This window comes from Plectropomus leopardus, chromosome 15, assembly GCF_008729295.1.
Source record: "Plectropomus leopardus isolate mb chromosome 15, YSFRI_Pleo_2.0, whole genome shotgun sequence".
In the NCBI taxonomy this organism is placed as follows: Eukaryota; Metazoa; Chordata; class Actinopteri; order Perciformes; family Serranidae; genus Plectropomus; species Plectropomus leopardus.
In genome coordinates, this window is record NC_056477.1 from 11,294,083 (window position 1) to 11,314,930 (window position 20,848).

The window sequence follows — 20,848 nt, forward strand, 5'->3', positions numbered from 1 at the left end:
ATGCCTGATCAGAATGGTTCCATTGTTTGGCCTGTGCTGCTGCTGTTTTGAGCTTTCTGGAGAGCCATTTATATAAACAAATGAACACTGTGCTCCCTTTGGTCCTGAGAGATACATCTGCCACTACATGGCTGACACAAGTCTTGGCTACTTAAATTCAGAAACGCCGCTGAAATACACTCTGGTTCACTGAAACAGACACCAAGGGCAGACTTTAAAATTAGGCAAGGTAGGTAAATGCCTTGGGCTCCCAACTAAAAGGGCCCCAAACAGCTCCTGATTTATTTTGATGTTTAGATATGAAAAATATTGAATCATTTAATTTTTCTAATTTACTGTACTCCTGAAATAATGTACAAAGAAACCCCAAAGCACTTCAAAAGTATGCAAATCCACTGTATACTACTTACTTACTGTGTATTTCTACTTTGGAGGAAAACACTGTACCACTACAGATGTTTTCACTACATTTACAGTACCTGACGGAAAATTGTTACAGGTTACATCGCAGATACAGATTTTACTCACAAAATATAGCAATAAAAACGTTACTTTTCATGAAACTTATATTAAAACTGAAAGCTCCACAATGAACAGATGTTCATTAAACATAAGTAGACTGCACTAATAAGGGGCCAAACACATGCCACGTCTTTTGTGTGCTCCATTCCATTGTTTTCAATGGAGGCACGCTCGTAAACCACGCCAACACCGTCTCAATGCACATGTGGTCCTGAACAACCATTTTTCAGAGTGCAATGGTCGCGCCTTGAGATGTATAGAGTTCAACTTTTAGAACACAGCGTGTCATGTGATGGGGAACAACAAATGACAGCTGGCAGATATGTCCTCTTTCTTCAGTAAATATCAGGAGGTAAAGTTAGTAAGTTGCTTTACATCTCTCCTATGAACTACACATAAAACATAAAAAAAAAAAAACAGGAAGATCAGCTCTGCACTCAGGATTTCTGGTGACGCACCTATGATACGGTGCTGTGTATGGTTGCTTAGCAACCTCAGACACAACCTGCCCCCACACTAATTAAAGTTGGCACAGAATAGAGACAAGAGTAGCACCCAGCACCCAACCTCACGTTTTCCAGGCAGTTAAAAACACAGCGTGCATATGGCCCCTAAAGCCTTTCTTTCACTCTTTATTTGAAATGAAAATGTGAATACATGATTTTTACGGAGAGGTATTAATAGTTTTACTATTGCAAGTTGATAGTTATATTTCAGAAAAAAAAAGTTTTAAATACTTCTTCTATCACTGCCAGCACCAACATTCTCATTGAGCACAAGTGTTTTAGTACAAGACGGTGTTTGCCTGGGGCCCCCAAAATCACAAAATCCATCTGAGAGAAACACGCTCAAATTGCAGGTGCCTGTGCTCACAAACACAGGTGAAATACACTGAACGTATTGCAAATGTAATTTTAAAATAGGTGTAATAAGCAATTGTTTTGACATAACCGCTGCAATGAAAAAGTAGAGCATTGATTTAATTAGTGAAAGCATTTTTATTAATTTTTATTTTTTAATATGGGGGAACCAGGCTACAAATAGACAAAGCACAAGCGAATTAAGAAAACATCATCATTCTGAAGACACAAGAGCAGCATTTGGAGAATGCACTGCAAATCCCTCAACACGTGTTTTGATAGGACACTTAATAGTGATGCACACAGATGAGATATGTTACTTTATACAGTCTATGGGTATTGGAGTTGGCCATCCGTCAGTGGTGTTGGAAAATTAGCAAAAATGTAAGTGTTTACCGCAGTCAAGCTAAGAAAATAGATAATATTAAATAATTCATTAAAATAATAATACAACATATTAACTACTGCCCGAAAACTGCATTTCAGACAAAAATAGGACTTGGTTTATCATACATTGAAGACCAAACTAATCAGGTCTGATCATTTTTCTTAGTTGGTTGTGTCATTATGATGTCAGATTGGTCTGATCTTTGTTAGTGAGAACAATAATTAAATTATTAGGATTTAGTCATATTTTGTACCTTTTTGTAATTAATCTTTTCTTAATTTGCTTGTCAACGTGCAGCACAGTTGCCCCTGTCAGCCACCGTAGTTTAAGTTCGTTTGGCAAACTTATACAATTTGAGTTGCAAAGGCAAAGTGGCCTTTTTCCTTTTGGCAATCCACTCATGCTTGTTGACTCCAGGGACGTGAAGAAGAGTTCAGTTAGTACATCCAGCAAACAGCAGTAAAAGTGAACTGCAGTCAAAGTGCCGTTGCCTGTAAAGGCCTGCCATGGATGACATACTCAACTAAGTCCGCAAATCCCCGCCCCCGCTGCTGCACAGAGCACCATTCACTTGTTTATTCAGAGTTTATTAATACTGACCATCTTTCATGTTCAAATTGCATCAAACTGGACACTGAATGCCCTTGGGTCCACAGCATTACTCTCACCAAATTTGAAGTGGAACAGATGAACAGTTCCCGGTATCTGACCGACTGACTGTCAGATCGACAGACAGACCGACCGTCAGAGAGTCCTTGCTTTGTTCATTTTTTCCTTACTGTCATTTCTTTCTTCCTCCAAAAAATATGCAATAACTGGTGCATGTCAATATGAATCATCTCTCACTCTCCCACATCCATGCCATCGTTTTGAAACACTAAAAGTTGACACACAGACAACTTTAAACTCCAAGCTGTAAGGAGCACTTAAAACTGCTTTAATATAACACGCCGTCGCTCCGCTGACTGCATACATCCCAGAACATCAGCTCTCCAGCCCCAGACCGCATGAAGCATTCTTCCCCTCCTCTTAAAAAATGTCTCACGTCATTAAACTCACTCTTTACACTTTCATGGATGCTGCGCTGATTCTCCAATAAGATAATAGCATGCAATCTGTCATTCTCCACCCCATTACCTTGCAAACATGGTGGGGATGGAAACTTCCACTTGGCACTGATGTATCATTTTAACTTGAGGATCAGGGTGAGCAATCTGTCACTGATGCTGATGTGGTATAACGCGAGGCGTCATGGCAGCTGGGTATTGAGCGGGAGATGTCAATTATTGCGTGGGCTACGGGTGGTAAAACAACAAAGTGCTTTTAAGTTAATCAGAGCTCTGATTTGGGGTTTCTAGCTGTAAGGCACTTGATAGTTCTCTGATAGCTACAAGTGTGAGCAGTCTAAAATACAATACTGCACTACATTTATTAATCCGCTGACCAAAGGAAACATAAGTCATAAAGTCTGTGGCCTCTCAATAAGTTCTGTGAAAGGATTACACGAAATGTCACTGACTGTCAGGAGTTGAAGCTCAGACTGTATGTGCTGCACGGTTCACTGCTCAGTACATCCTAAAGATGTGAGGTAACCTTAAAGGATAACTCCATGACTTTTTTTGGCAATCATTCTTACTGGTTATAAAAACATTGAGCTCTCCAAATTCATCTAGTGATCTGGGAAAACAGTGACAGTTGCAAAGAAGAAGTGAGACACAGCAAGAAAGACCAGCAGTCTGATGACCAAATAAAGGAAAACAAAGACAAAAAAATGAAAATAAACTGTCAAATTTCAAAATTCTTTATACATCCAGTTTATCAACTGAATTCTGATTCAACTTTAGTCTACTGGACTTGCCCTGGTGTAAATGCATGCAGTTTTTATTATGTTTCAGCTGCTTACTTTCAGTTATATCTCCAAATAAAATGGTTTGGACGCTTGTTTACAGCTGTGCGATTATTTGCTCTGCTCTTGGATTTTTCATTGTCAGACTTGTGCTGAAATAACAACACCGTGTTCCCAGATATCAGTGATAACTTTGAGGAAAATATTATCATAGTTGATAAAAAGATTACCAAAACTGAAAAAAATGAGATTGTCTTTTCATAAAACCTGGCTGTCAATGTACTAGAAATGGGCAATTGCATTCACTTTTGCTTAATAGCTAGAAAACCTGCCACTATCAGAATGCTCTGTGCCGCACCAGACCGATAAACCCTTCAGCTCGTGGACGACATAATGCCAGCTTGTCTGTTTTGACACGGAAAACAATATGGCAGCCAGCCAGTAAAGAACAATCTCAAATTACAGTGAAACAGTGCACTAAAATTAGTCTCTGAAAACATTTTAGGAACAAAATCTCAGCTCCTAATTAATCAGTGCTGCTTAGTTTGATCATTTTATCTTCTTTTTTCAGCCTCCATGTTTTTACAAAATGGGAAACAGAAAGACTTCCTGTTTAAAAACTCATATTACGGTTAAACAGTGCACTAAAACATGTTTCTGAAGAACTTTGAGGTTTGAAATAGGCAACACATTAACAGAGTCTTGCATTGTTATGATGCAAAGCTGGTTTGAAATCTACAAAGTAAGTTTAGCTAAATGAAACATGTTCCCACATCATGAACATGAACCATAAATTTGTTTTTGTAGATTTCCTTTTTCTGTTCCAAAAGAACACATTTATCACTTTCGGCAACAGTTTATCTGCTTCTCTGCAGATTAATAATAAAATCTGCAGCAGTACGCCTTTGTTTTTTTTTTTGTCCATAAAAAAAACTCCCTCTGGCTTTTGTGTTTATACACACAGCCTGCAGATTAATTGTGCTGCAGCTCTGTGTTGTTCAACATGGACCCAGTTCAGCAAAAACTTCCCCTCAATCAGTGATGTCATATGATGCACTTCCTCTTCACCTTGTTTTCCAAGGCACATCTGGATTTACTGTGAGCACGCTTCCTCTCGTGTGCATGTGTGTATAGAGCTACCTTATGTGTGTTTGTGTGCTTTGTGTAAACACAGCTGACCCTCTGAACTGATGACTGTAAGCTGTGTGTTCACTGAAAGAGCTGTTGGTCACATTGTGCTGAGAACTACATTATGTGACCCGCCAGCATTCTTGAAAGCTGCCGTGCATACAGTGTGTGTTATACATGCATCAGGTGATGTGTTTACTATGGTAAGTTGAATCACGATGTGATTTAGAGAACTGAATGGATCTGGAACATACATGATAACAGCTGCAGACCAGTGGCTTTAGCTCAAGAGCAGCAACATCAGCAGCAATCTCAATAATCTGTATAATCTGTATTTTATATAACCTGTATGGGCTGATAGCATGGTGAGCGATATTGCTGGCATTAACCATATCAGATAAACACCCCTCAGAGTGTGAAACAGCTGCTAAGCTGATGTCTTGGGCAGAAAAGTCCTTATTTCTCATGGGTCCACTACAAATGACCCATTCACTTAGCCGTGCTGATATGCAATGTAGAGAAGGCTGTGAGCCACACACGAAGCAATTTCTACTTTGAAAAGGATGTGTCGTTAAAGCTTTTATATTACGCTTTCAAGGCGAGGTTGTGTGTGAAAAGTGATTTTGATACACTTTACTGCAGAGTGATTCCCTGACCTTGGAACTGTAATTCGATGAGAAATTGTGCATCAGTGGCTGTTTCCTGTCATGGACAAATGCATGAGAGTGCATTATACAGTAATGTACAGATCACACATGCATTTTATTATCTTGAGAGATCTATTTACGTACAGCAAGGTAATGTAATCACTCATGTGGCATGCTCTCCAGGTTTCTTACACCAGTGTTTCCTGCCGATGCAGATAAATGATGCTGAGGATAAATACGAATATTATGCACCATCAACATCTGCCTCACTGTATATCAAAAAATCCAACGCAGATAATAGATTTTCTGCTCACCTACACCAAGTCAATAGTTCACTCCACTGACACCATACTGAGTATATCACAGTCTAATTTAAAATAAAAAAAGAGCTGTGGCCTTTTAAAGGTGTTGTGGCAGAGGCTGAAAATGCATCACATCTGTGCTCTCATTTGGGAGCTCTTACTGGATGTTAAGTGCTTGAAAAGGAAACAGAAAATCGCTCGCACTCGCAGGAAACTGATTGTTCTGCTAGCTAGCACCTCTGATAGGCGACCCACTCTCTGTACAGTATATGTAAGGTTAAAAGCAGTTAAATTGGGAGATGTTCTGCTCAATGTTCCCTTGCTTGAATGAGAAATGAACATATACAGAGAGACAACCTGACCACATCGGCTAAGTGCTGTGACAACACCCTCAGCATCCTCTCTGCTGCTGCTGCAGGCCCCTAAAAATAGGTCTGTAGCACTGAACAATTAGATGATGCCATATGCTGACATACTGCATTAGTGCATTAATGTATTTAACTGTTTCATGGAAACCAAAATAATGACAATAACCGCAACACATTCGTCATTTGGCCAATTATTCCTCAAAATTCTTTTTTTCAGCTGCTGCACTCCAACTACAGTTTTTTGCGGATGTATTGTAACAAAAACATTTTAATAAACAAGTTGATTCAAGCTACGTAGTCATATGAATATGAGAATACATTTATGCATATAGGGCTTAAGTATAGTGTAGGATTTTCTTTATGGCCAAAAAACAGGCTTAACACAAATCTTCCCCAGGGATCTTTGGGTCTGTAAAATCAATCACACTTTTAGGAAATGCAGGAGGCAAAAAGAGAAAGTGAGCCCGAGATAGGGAGAGACTTAAAAGAAAAAAAAGACAAACTATTGAGACACTTTGAGCTAGCATGGCTCTGATGCTTGGCTCTGATCCCACCGGTCAAAAAACTACCACTCTAATCTTTTCCCCAAGCAACGCCTAAGACAGCTCTCTCTCTCTCTCTCTCTCTCTCTCTCTCTCTCTCTGTCTCTCTTTTCTTTTTTTAACTTATTGTCCTTCAGGACTGGGCAACTTTCCCCAAGGGCACTCTGCATTATCCACAAACTCTTTAGCCAACTAATTAAAGATGGCAGGAGGCAAAATGCGATTAGTATGTGCTCAAAGCTTAGCAATAACTACAAGCACAATGTCATCAGGGGGGAAAAGAGGTGAAATTCACAATCGCATCAATACTCAAACAGAGAGGACGTGAGGAAACTCTGGTTTTGGCCACATGCTCCGTATCTCATCAACCAGACAAGATGTGAGCATTGGGATAGTTGTCACTGCACACATGTACAAGTCTATCAGTCAAAGTATTTTGGTTTTCAACATGACACTGACAAAAAAAACAGCAGCAGGTAAAAGACTTCTAGCTACTTCAGTTACCCGGTATGAAACTCCTGTATTATACATGCAATATCCAGATAAGGTCGATTTGAGTGAAACCCTTTAAAGGGTTTTTAGACACAGACACATTGCACAGCAGTTTATATTACTATGATGAAGGACTTTATTGTTTGGCTGCCTAAAAAAAACCAGACATAGGCATGGTAATAATCCTCTCATTTCACTGTTGAACTGCACTTTTATGCTGGCCTTACACCAAATGACTTTTCAAGCAATTTTACTGTTGCAGGCAAATTTACTGCCATTTGTGCAAACTCCTGTGATTGAGCGTTTGGTGAAAGGTGGTGATCAAACTTAATCTGTGCTGCCTTAATTCAGTCTTCTTCTCATCTTGATGTTCCAGCAAAATCAAACATGTTTAATTTTATCATAAGGTTTTGGTCTTGGCTCATTCAAACAATGAAGTTCAATGATGTGAAAATTGTCAACAACCAATAGCTGCACTCTCTCCAGCACCAAACAACGAGCAGCAAACCAGGTGGACAGTAAATATGGAGGGGAATCCAGGGAGGCAAAAACGTGAAAAAGTCTCAGTTCTCTTGGACTATGGAAAAGGGGGAGAAACTGATGGAGTGATGGTGGAGTAAACAAGAGTCAGTGACAAATTCAGAGTGTATCTGATCCACCAATCTGCACTTACTTCAGTTAGAAATCTAAATTCTGCCTCTCATCTCCTCTGTCTCCTCCCTCTAAAATGGCACAGCTAACCAACACATGCTGGTAGCTTTTTGAGGTGACATAATCCGAAATGTAAAGTTTGTGCACAAATACAGTTTCTTTTTAGATTATATTCATTGCAAATACACAAGAATACTGCCAACATATGACACCTTTAATCGTTTAACCGAGAGTGATGTGTTTTTGCAGACAAATAAGGAATTGTTAACTTTCTGTATTTCTTAAAGAGAGTTTGGCATAATGTTTTCCACCAGGAGCAGGATGATAATCTCAAAAGGAATCAAGTTGTACTTTTTGAAATAGTTACCCTGCAAGATCCTCAGTCTTTGCTAAAATCTTATAGTGCGTGACTTAAAGCTAACATTGTCTTTAGAGGGAACAGAGTGCCAGACTTCGGTATTTTTTGAAAGTATTTTCAAAGTCTTCTAGTGTGGGGTGCCTGGTGGCTCAGTAGATAGAGCGGCACCCTATACAGAGGTTGTATCCTCGACCCTTTGCTGCATGTCGTCCCCTCACTCTCCTCTCCTCCTCAATAAAAGCCACAAAAAACAATCTTAAAAAAAAAGTCTTCTAGTGTATGGTAGGTATTAAGTGAACTAGGGGGCTCCATTTTTTCACACAGAGCTGTTTTCTCTCTGAACATGACCTTAGTATTATGCTGTTTTGCAGTGCATTCGCTGTGCAAAAATATTAAGCACACTGGACATCAGTTTTCTCTGTTATATTGTATCTCAACAGGCAATCAGAGAATAATTGACATACACAATGAAGCAAAGCGCAGAGAATCGGTTAATAGAAAGCCCTTGCTTGTAGGTTACTGGTGTTTAACCTTGTAATAATGTTTGAATTGATTGTGACAGGCAGAACAAAACGCCTTGGCATCTAAAGTAAAGTCACACAGAGACTTGGCACCAAAGTCCGAGTACACATGTGTTGGCACTGAACAGCAGCCCGAGGTCCAACGCTCCCCGCTGGCGGCTTTGACAGAGTCTCAGGTTGGATGGTGACAGAAGAGCTGCTCAGTGGAAACACAAGCATGCATGTGGAGAGCGTGGGAGGAAGGGAAAGGGAGAGAGACAGCCAGAAATAAGAGGGGTAGAAAAACCTGGATGTAAACGGAGACACAGTGAGGCATGTCACAGGAGGAAAGCATCACAATAACTTGATCACAGACATGCGGGAACAGAGGAAGTGATAGAAGAGTTGGTGGCAGCAGCAGAAGTAGACTGCCAAAGTGCTGCTTGTGAAGTTTGCTGCTGCTCAGCATCCAGCTTCTGTCTATTTCCTGACCTCATGTAGGTCATTAAGTCAGCACGGCTTTATATAGACAGCATCATTACTGACTAGTTACATGCATAAAAGTTTCTTTTAAACCCAGATTAGGCAGCCAAACAAACAAGGAGCCAATTTTTCAGGACAGAGCCATATATTGTTCAACTTATCTCATATTCTTGTCAGATCCAATTAGAGTGCAAAGGAAACCTGGGATGTCTCTTTGTTTGATGTGAGCTCCTTCTCACTGATGCACTGGCTGATATTATAGCTCCTGTGTGGCACCACAAGTTGACAGAGATCTTGGCATTGTCAGCTGTGTTATTGAAATGGCTAATTCGTTTCCATAAAAAACACCCTGACGATGCTGCTATGGGATTTTTTTTTTTTTTAGTCAAAAACATAGTGACATTATTTAGATGTGGCCATGTGTTTCAAAAGGGCTCTTTCCTCTTTTCTTTCCTGCCACAGAAGAATGAAAGGAAATGTCGTCACTGGGAAACGCATGGTCTTGTGCGGAGAGCTTGTTAGGCTATGAACACATGTAGCTCACTGTCGTTCAAAGAAAAAAGATGAAAATAACATTTTAATAAAAATAGCATTCTTGGAACAGGACTGAAATAATGCACTATGGCAATGTGTCATGTGGAGATGTACCTGAACCCAAATGCATCCTTCAGGAAAGCACAAATAATGACTGGAGAGAGAACTGTATTCTACTTATTATTATCTAGGAAAAAATATATAGGTTTGTGCATTATGTTTCTTAAAATGGATTTATATCAGTATAGATGGCCACAAACTAAACAGGCCTGCTCTGTTTGCAACATGGGGCTTTGATTTTACAAACTAGCAGTTTCATCGACTTCACATTGAAAAAGGATCACTACATTCGGATTTACCCCACTGATTCAGATCACAACAGGCTGAAGCAAAGGAGGCATCATGTGCTGGAGTAAAAGAAAAGCCTCGTGTGGCAGCTTTTTTTAGCTGCATATGTTCATGTTTAAAAAACTCAAAAGTCAAATATTGGGGGAAATGGGTTTAACCTAGTATTTCAGGCAATATTTATACATTTCAAATATATGCTGCACGCAACAATCCTAAGTGACATTTTGGCATCCACTTACATCCTACAAAGTATTTCATGGCTATTTAAACAGGTAGAAAATAAAAAGAGTTGGGACATAAATGTGGCATTACAAAATAAAAGTCCTAGTGTCTGAAATAAAGAAAAAAATTCCTTTTAAAAATGTCAGTTTGGGACTTTTTTAAAATAAAAACCTTGTCTTTATTTTATTCATTAAACTATATTAACTTACAATGCGGCATTGACATTTATTTATATATTTATTTCCTCATTTATCTATTTCTGATTTATTTCATACACATACAGACAATGCTTATTTGACAACAGCTAAAAAGCAAAACAATGAGTATAGGGGCAAGTGAAAAATCAACTTCGGGCAAGTAGATTCCTGACCTTGCAAAATCAGGCAAGTGTGAAAAAAACATTGGTGTTAAATCCTTACTCAGAGGTTTTACTACAGTCTTATTTAGTCTGATATGACCAGGAGCCTTTTCTGGCAATGATAGCTAATGTGAGCAAACGGTAGATGTTGCTGTGTTACTGAGTCAGTTTTTTTCTGCTTTTATGACTCTTCTTTACTTAGAAAACTCAAGAATGTTACATCCCATAATTGTCACTTGAGGTTTTAGTGGTTCATTAGAAATTACATAGAATCTCTTTGAATGAAAATATCAGCGCTGGAATAGAACAATTTCAAACATTACTGGACTGTAGAAACCAGACAATATGACATAAGATGTAGAATGGGCCGAGCCAATCTTTGATACTTCTTTTCTTGCGCACACACACACACAGACACACAGACACACAGACACACAGACACACGCACACACCTTGGTCCCCCAGACAGTGCTATTGAAGTCTTTAATCAAGACTAATGTGGAATGTCCTATATAGCCACCATTAATCATTTGAAGCTGGCCAACTGTGCCATTGATCAATGCTATACATCAAAGCAGCCGCTGCTGGCACAAGTCTGCACGTCTGTCCAGCTCTGTTTGCGCTGTACAACATCCCAGCCCTTAAATATTGTATATGACACAGCCATTCCCATTGCTCTTTACCAGAAAAAGATATGACAGAGTGATGGGAAAACATTTCTCCCATTTTAACTGCGTTAAGCTATTTACTTGAAATGAACTGGCATGTGGGACAAAAACAGTAATATTTCATGGCATGTAAGACTGTTGCAATTGAAATCAAGCAAGTCACATCCCAATATGCTCCTTGGGTACACAGCACACGAAAATCAAAATCTAAACAAACAAAAAGACCCCTGAAAAAACATTTACTCTGAACAAACAAGAACATGTTTGGCTGAGGTTTTGCAGGGCTCTTCTTTTGACGACTGTGATACACTTTTGTTGACCTTGTAAAAGTGACAAAATGAAAGAGTCTGTGGATTTAAAAAGAGGCAGTCATCTCACTGCCTATACCACCCGAGAAAATAAAATCCAGCTTGTGTGTGTTTGTGTGATAAATGCAAAATGTATAAAGTTTCCAAAAACAAAAATACTCTGACTTTCTTAAACATTTTTAATCTCGCTGTTTTCTACCTATGGACATTCTCCCCTCACACACACACACACACACACTCAGTGGATCCCTGCTGATTTCTCTCCTCAGTAGATCTGTACTTGTCTTGCCGTAGCCAAGTTTTGTTGGGACAGGGCCAAGCGCCTAACAAACAGCGGTTTATTAATTGGATCTGGTAGCTTGTTTATATTGGTGAGGACTGAGATCATTTCACACTGGCCTTGGAGCAGGTGTGCTCTGCAAGCGTTGCCAAATGAGCAAAATGCACGGGCTCAGCAGATTCAAGCACAAAAAGGATGAGCCTTCACAGAAAAACCTGCCATAACTCAGCACAAAAAGGCAACACTTACTGAGCCCTTAAATTCTCTGCATTCACATGTATTCACCTCTGCAACATACTGGCTGTTTGTTCTTTCTACCTCTGAAGTTTTTAAATGTTTTCACCATATATTGCAGCTATGTTATATTGAGTTACTCAAACATTCTGTATTATTAGATTAAACAGAAAATTGGAGACGTGTTGAACAAAACGTCCCCATATATCCAGTGAATTTCCATTCAGAAATGTCATGATTTGGTTTAGAACTAAAAATAATGTTTTGAACACTGCTTGGCTGTTCAGCATGTCTGTAATACTGACTAGATAGTAGAACAGGTGCAATTTAAGAGGTTTATTTCAAATATTAAACATATTTCCTCATATATGATGACATATTGTTGTTGCTGTGGGAAAATCCCATACTAGTGCTCAAATTCAGTATCCAATCAGAAGATTTTATGTACCAATAGCAGTGAAACCTGACCCTGTGCTCTCTTTTCAGCTCTTTTAAAACACAAACTTATTCCATGCAACCTCGCAATACGCTGGTGAAGATTCTCAGTCATTCAGGTTGTGTAATATCTCAAGTGCTATATCATAGTCAGCTGGACTTGCTTGAATTTCTTTAAGACGTTTCACCTTGCATCTGAGAGGCCTCTTCAGATCTAACCACTTTAGTTTTGGTTAGAACTGAAGAAGCTTTCTCGATGAGAGATGAACCCCAAGCCTCTCCAGCCGCCTACGATATACCAGAATATTCCATGCAAACTTGTGGCATTAAAAATGTACTGTGAAGAGGCTTGAAAAAAAGATACTTCTGTGAAGAATATACACTAAACATATCCACATTGAGAGCATGCATCTGAGAGTGAAGTCAGTGGGGCAGCTTTGGGATTAAAAAAAAATAAATAAAAAAAAAAGAAATTTGCATATTTGCATACCACGCCTAGTAAGTGCTGTTATTATGATAAATGCCTTTTAACATCCTTATTTCGTTCTTGCTGGAGAAAAACTGCCATTTAAATCTTAAAAGGAACCATTTTTTACTAATGCTGGACAATTGAGCTGTCAAGCATATCTCAGAGACACTGGATTAGTTCAATTAACTTATATGTACATTAAGTGCACAATGTGCATATGTTTAATTAATTCAATGAAAATTACACTGACTTACAGTTCCCAACTTGGAAAATATTACAGTACACAGTTCAGAAAACTTCCAAGGCATCACTGCATCCCCATGTGCCCTCATCTTCCCTCCTGCCCCAGACTGAACGGTCACAGCCTCGACAAAACAGACCCACACAGAGGTCAGAGACCACCTGTTCTGAGTTGGCAGAACTGGTGAAGCGATATCAGAGGACACATCTGGCCTGACAGAGAACAGGCCGGATGGGAATGGCAGCATGCTCCCGGGCCTCAGGCTGGTGACGGATGACTCACAGCTGATGCTGAGGTCACTGAAGGTCACATGGGGAACAGGGACCGCAAGGGTCAGTCAGGACAGAGTATTTCTAGGGAGTGTGTATTTTCTGGACAAGGACAGTTTATTTATAGGACTATTTGTTAAGTTAGTTTGGAAAGTAATATGAATTGTGTTAGTGAGGACTGACAGGGTACCTTGAGCTATGAGAGAAGGGTAATATACAAGAGGAGGGGTATTTAAAAAGTTGTTTTCCCATTCACATAAAAGACAGTTTGTTGAAAAAGCCTCTAAGTCTGTCTGTTGGTGGTTTTAGATATGCAGTATTTCGAAGTTGTTGGCTGGTATATGTTGGATGTTGAGCCCTCTTAAGGCAAAGATTCAGGATGACACAAGCTGAAAGTTGCTACTACTCACAATGTGCCAGTCTACAATGTTTTAAAAACCTTCCAATTTACACCAATGCAAGTCGATCAGATGGTTTATGTTCTGCATTGCCACTGCTATCTGTACGACTGTTGAACGTCCAGCTTTTCAGGTAAAAGTACCATCTATAAGAGTAGCATTACATTTGAAACTGACTTGACCAGCGGACTTTGCTACATGCTGACTGGCTGTTGCCACTTTTACCTGCCACATTATTAAACAATTCTGACTTGTGAATATTTAGTCTGAGCTGGGCCAAATGCTTTGCTTCCACATATTTGTTTTGTGTCTTTACTTCTGTATAGTATACGTAGCAGAAAAAAAACCCATTTTGAGTGTTTTTACCTTCCAGTCTTGAGGAATATGTGCATGAAACAGGACAGGGACAAAAACAAGACCAACAATGCATGGCGCTCAATAAGCAAGGAGGTCAGCCTCTCAGGTGTGTAGCAATTTTTGTGAAACATTTTGTAAAAAAAAACGTATGATCCACTACATACATGCACTTTAAATGTTGCAAAGCTAGCACTACCAATGTTGGCTAATGAAACATGCTGTCACAATTGTCACTTGGCATAAAGACTAATTAGCTAACAGATTGATAAATGTATTATAGCTCTATTCATACACTGTTTCCCAACTGCCTGTGGCACAGTGCATACCGTCTGTCCAAAATTTGCCACAAAAATGCAGATTTCTAAACGTACTTGAGGCTTATTCAGACCAAAAAAGAAAAAGCAGAAGGAGGTGTTTCACAAACACATCATTGTAATCGTTCTCATAGGAAAGAACAGACCCTTGGTTGACTTGCATGTGCACACAAAGCTTTTTCGAAACGAGGCATAAAAGAAAGAATGAATATGTGAATTGATATCACTTAGTTCACTTCTGAATTTCAACAAAGGTAGTTTTTTTTTTTTTTCATTTCTCAACTGCCACTGCGGTTTTGCAGTTTGAAAAGTGAAAGTGGTCTCAGCGGCACGATTTGTGTTTTTTCTAGAGTTATCAGCGATGGAGGTCTGACCACATGTGGACCAAGTCCATCATTCCAGTGTCAATATCTGTATTTTTGAGCAGCAGGGTGAATTATTATGTCTCCCCTCCCTCTGAATGAGAAACACTGGCAGAAGCGAGACCGGAGGCAGCGCTGCCATCACTCTTGTGAGATTGTAAATTTCCCCGGACATGTAACCTGGCCTTTACGCGCTCTTTATTCTGGCCTTACAGCAATCTTTCTTCTCTGTATGAAGCAGTTAAGAATGTGTATCTCCATATTTATGAACTCCAAATGATCCTCACCCCTCGTTTCACAGTTCACTGTGTTATTTTCCGCAGCGGAGTGATGAGAAGAGAGGAGAAGCAAAGCAGGGGAGAACAAGCATGTCCTCAGAGTTCTCCTCTTCCTTATTCTTTATCAGCTTTCATCTCTCGGCCCTTCAGAGAGACCGAACTATAAAAGAGTCCAATCACTAGGGGACATATTATTTTCTCCCTCTTTGAATACACTATATCATAGCCCAGACCCATACAACTTCTCCACCTCTTGCATATATAACTCCAGCCAGCCATAGCTGCGAGCTTGGGTTTATCTATTGGCTCTGTGTGATTAACATAATAAATATCCAGTTTCCTCTGTCCTGGTGCTCACAATGACTTTGGAAAGAGAATTTAAATAAATCAAAACTCACTCATTTTTCTCCAACAGCAGAATCAGCTGTTCACCTTCCGCACGCACCAGCAGCTGGAGTGACGCAGGATGACCCTGAAACACAAAAGGGCGATGGGAGTGTTAAGGTGGTACCCGGATCTCACCCATCCTGCCTCTGCATCAGCATTTGTGTGAAGCTTCACCTTTAGTTTGACACACGGGCTGTATACAAGGAAGGATGTGGCACAGCACAATAGTGTTAAAGGAACAGGAAGAAAGCGTCCACATCCTACACTTCCCAAGTCTGTGCACGACACACAAGTGGACTTGTTTCACAGCTTAACCAACTGACTTATATTTATACAGTCTCTTTAAATTTATAATTTTTGAAAGCATCATGAAATCAAATCTCGTTTCCGATTTTTGTAAATGGTCAACAGCATTTATTCTGTAATAGCCATTTAATGTATTCACATTCAGTTGTTTGGCTGCCCAGTTAACAGACACAACAGTCGCTCTTCTGCTATATTTCTGATAATAAAAAAAAAGAAAAAGCTGCTCCACGAGTGTTTGCTTTAGAATTAAGTCCATAAAAACAGAATAAAAGTAAAAACCAACATTACCAATCAACATAGCAGGATGGTCGGAGCAGCAGCCACTTTTGTTGTTCAGTTGTTCTGATGTCAATATCAGTATGAGACATGCCTCTGATTCTGCCTAAAATGCAGGATCTGCAAGTACACTAATCTACGCACAGATCTGATACCATCTCATTTATTGAGAACTTTAAGCTGTTTACACCCTGATAAAAAATACAACAGTTTTTCCCCACAATCAATTCTTCTTTGTCACTCTGCAACAGTAGCCAATACAGACACTGAGCTGTGCAGCTACTGTTGTGTGACCAGCAGTCATTCTCTGTATGAATTTGTCTATGTTTTATAAATATAAATATGTTTTTATAAAATTAAGTTTTGTTTTGTTGTTGTTTTTAAAGCATTTGTATTGAATCAGTTCTCTATATTGGATACATGAGTCCAGGTATCAAAATTGGTATCCGAAAGGAAAATATATTTTACAAATCTATATATTTTATGTGTACTGTTGGTATTAATGTCCGTAATGACAAACCTACTTGTGGCAAGTGACAAACTCATCTAGGCGAGGTTTTGCAGTAACGACATAACAAGCAGTGGAGTAGTACGTTTTCAGTTACCTTTAAATTTTACTGTGCCAACTGCCTCTCTCTTTTGTTGACATTCACTGCAAATTTGTTGAAAAATGATGTGTTGTAGCTGCCTCCGAAAAAACGGATAAGAGCAGCTGCTCAGCAGACAGCTAGGTCGCAGAAACCATTGGGATAAATAGTGTCTAAATCAGCCTATTTTCACATCAAACTTGTAGGATTACAGGTTTATTTTGACAAAACCCAAGTTGGTGTTTGCTAAAACTGTGGACTAACCAACTAGATAACTAAGATAATTATGAGGAGTGAAGAAAGTTTGAATGATGTGTGTTTCATGAAGCATTAACAAGGTAATTATACGCCAACATTAGTCTTGGTTCGGTGAAAGAGAGGAATCTGGATTGGTGTACACAACTGTATTTAATAAGATAAATAAGTATGGGCTAAAACAGAGATCTTAAACTGACAATTGTTGTTACCTTGATTACAAAAAGCCATCAATCACCATTTTCTTTTGAACTAGTCAAATGACAGTGGCAAACAATTGAATGTCCTTTCTATTCATTCTATTTCTACGATTAAACCATACTTGCTGTTACTATAGTAACCACAGATGTCATCCAATAAACCAGAACAAAGGGTTACAACTTTAAATTGGACTTTTCTAGTTGGTGAAGTACAGGATGTTATCTGCAAAAATGATCCTAAATGCTAGACATGGATGGTATTTTGTTCCTAACTGCCTTCTGCATGAGAAGATTCTTTGGCAGAAAAACTGTATTTCAGTGCAGGAGCAACTGTAATGACTATGTGATGTGAGCAATTCAGTGCCACTGATTTATGGCTGCAAGAACCCAGGAAATGAAGGTGACGCAGGAGATGTTGCTCACAATGTCAAATAGCATTTTTAGATTTAATCCTAAATCAAATGTCAAACCGGCAATTTCCCAACAAACAGCTCTAAGATGACTTGATGCTTTTCAGAAAATAGTTGTTATCAGAGTAAGTGCCCTTGCGGCAGGACAGAGGCAACTTGTATTTATGCCTGAGACCTCAGACCATTCTTGCAACATGAAAAACCCAAGAAAAGCACAAAGAAAGACATGAAAAATTTATTTATCCAAGCCAGCGGAGATACAAAAATTGCCAGGCATGTGCTCAGTGAAGAACAGATGCAGATTTATGTATCATCAGTTGATATTTCAGATGTACTCTGTCCTCTCTCAGTGACATTTCTTGGGTCTGCTGACCGATGCCTTCAGGCCACTACTTTGCCAGTCGGTCTGCAGCTCTCATGTTTGTGTGTTAGTGTGGCTGCAAGTACGTGTGTGTGGATGTCACTGTAAGCAATGACTCTGCAATACTTTACTGCTTCATAACCTTCCACTGGCACAAGGAGAGGCTATATCAATCTGTTATCCGCGCAGGTTTAAGTCTTAGAGCAATCTGTGGTCAGACAATCACCAGCTGCCCTGGCAGCCAGTTTAATTTGGGAAGGGTCAGCTTATAGATAGAATACTGTAAAACCACTGCATCTCCTCAACTAAAATGATTAATGTCAGCAGTCGCTGCTGGTTAAACATATCGAATGTAGATGAAAAAGGGTTCATAATTAACTCCATAAAAGTAGTTTTTTCCCTCATGCCAATGTGACGTGTGGGTGATAAACAATTCATGTAATTAACTTCACTGCCCCTCTCCTACTGACAGGCTTTGGGAGGAAAAGCACGAAGCTGGAAAAAAATCACTCTCTCAGGTGGCTGCTTCCATGCACCAGGAAAAAATATTTGATTGCTCAGGGAGTTCTCAACACCTACGCATTTCCCTCCTCTGGAAAAGTTTCCTTAAGTTGTGGTGGGGGATTCCAAATTTCAAACATTTTCTTTTCCAGCTGTAGTAGGTGGGACAGACTTGTTTTCCTGCCTTAGAACACAAGGCTGGAGAGTACAAAGGGGGCCGATTTGACTGCAGGGCTTTAAATACCATGTGCATATGCACAGTAATGCACGCAAAATTTGAGCTGTGCATGTAATTCTCAGTTTTACATGCATCAGTGCACATAGCTGTTCAGGGCTACTTACTCTCAAGCATTGAGAGTGAGATTTACACAATTGACCTTTTTCACACATAGAATAAATCAATTTTCTCATATAGTGAAATACAAATCAGGGTTTCCAACACATTTATTTATTTTGTTTGGACTGCCACAGTTAAAACATCTGCTTTATAGCACTACTGAAATATATATAGACAATGCAAATATTCATTGCACCACACTCTTAGAGCACCAAACGTACTGTTGTCACAGGCAGAGCAGTAGAATACTACGCAAAGTGAAAGTGAAACCTGTCTGCTCATTGTGCTTGGTCTAAAAGTTTGCATTCACTCACAATGCACTCTGCTTCTTCTCTAATCCATCGATCAATCTGATCAGTTCTGACCAGATCAACTGATCAGTTATCCACGACACAACTCGAACTGCTGCTTACAGATAAAAATAACTCATGATGAGATTTGCCTGCACTGTGTTCAAGGACCCGCAAAAAAGTCTGAATTTAGGTAGGGGCACAGAATGATAAAAAAAGAGACACAGGAACACAGGATAAGGAAAAATAGAGAGGTTTGGATTTTTTATATCAAGTAAAAACCATTGGCAAGAACATACAACATTCATAATTTCCCCATATTTGAACGTGCTTCAATTTTTAATGGAGTCCACTTCAGATTGACCCTGACTATGACCATGTGAAATTTGAAGCAATTTTACTGTCTCACTCCAATCTAAATTAAAAAGTTGGCATTGGCCCTGGTGAGAGTGCAGAGAGAGAAGGACAAATACACCAAATAGTGAAGCAAAAAAATGTACAGGTTAAAAAATGGTGCAGTTACATGCACCAGTGTGTGTACAAAGAAAATAAAGCATTTCGAGCCCTGGACTGTATGCATGCATCTTTTAAATCGAGTGTACATCTTATGTTGCAGGAAAAAAATGAACCTACAGGGTGTTATAAGGCTGCTTCATGCTGTTCCTTTTTTCTCACAGCATCAGTTCTGTGCACTGCTGACTTGTAAAACTGTTGAAAGGCTGACGAGTTTCAGGAGTAATTTCACAGCATGTATCGCCTACAGGGTGAGCTTGTATTCAGCAAACAAAGGAGAGGAGTGCTAGTGAGGAGAGAAACCACAACGAGGAACTGACAGCGGATAAACTGAGCAAAGGAATGGACTCTCTACTAAAGAAGATCAAGCAAGGGGGCAAAGAGGAAACTGGAAAAGGAGTCATGACATATAGTGTGGTTATGTTAAACAAAAAGTCAGACACTTGCACTTGGCTGAGCCCTTGAAAGCACACTTGTATCAGCTGGGCTGCTGTCTGAGCCAGCTTATTAGCATTAAGATAGAGCTGCTAAATGGCCTTGTGAGTATTTACCCTGGTGGTGAGCTGGAGGAAAGGTCTGCGTTCCTTGCCCTTCAGCAGCAGAGGTACAGTGGTCCCATAGCGGTCTGGTTTGGTTGCTTCCCCTCGCTGTTTAGCCTTGTCTGGGCTACTTCCTGTAAAAAAAGAACATCAGATTAATGACATTAACATCACACTACAATAACCACAGATGCTTATACAATAGATTTTGTCAAACTGGCATGCAGACAAAGAGGTCAGGTCAAAACTGCTCTGTAATATCCTCAATAATTCAAGCGCAAAAATAGTGTTTCAGACAAAAAAAAACAACCTGGAACAAAGGCAGGGAGCCTCAGACACATGGCACAGCACGACTAAGGATTGCGGGCTGTGCTGCTGAGGAAGAGTAAAAGCTCACTCTTGTTCCTGTGAGGAGATGTGCTGTCCCCCAAAGGGCCTCTCTGCAGTAGGACCACAGCCACACAGACAGAGCATCAATAATAGATGCTCTCACACAGTTTATGAGGAACTCAGCCTTTACGATAATGCCAGACAGGAGTGGAGTTTAAAAAAAAACAAAAAAACAAGTGGCAGGATAAAATTGTCTTTTACACCTCTTATTTATCTTTTCCTCTTTCACTTCACGTTTAAGGTCAGAAAATGCAGTCAGCTGCTTTTCTCTCCGTCTTTTCCTCTTTTAAACTCAGACTGAAGGGAAATTAGCAAAGTTAGAAGCCAATTATGG

General features: G+C 39.6%; 1 protein-coding gene across 1 annotated transcript in view; it reads right to left on the reverse strand.

Moving 5' to 3' along the window:
- adam12b (ADAM metallopeptidase domain 12b) overlaps window positions 1–20,848 on the reverse strand; it is a 106,464-nt gene that overhangs the window by 67,407 nt on the left and 18,209 nt on the right. The window contains exons 2-3 of the mRNA XM_042502410.1: window positions 20,137–20,258; window positions 15,561–15,634 (exon numbers count right to left, since the gene is read on the reverse strand). Coding sequence (XP_042358344.1) covers window positions 15,561–15,634; window positions 20,137–20,258 — 196 coding nt within the window. The remainder of the gene's footprint in view (window positions 1–15,560; window positions 15,635–20,136; window positions 20,259–20,848) is intronic.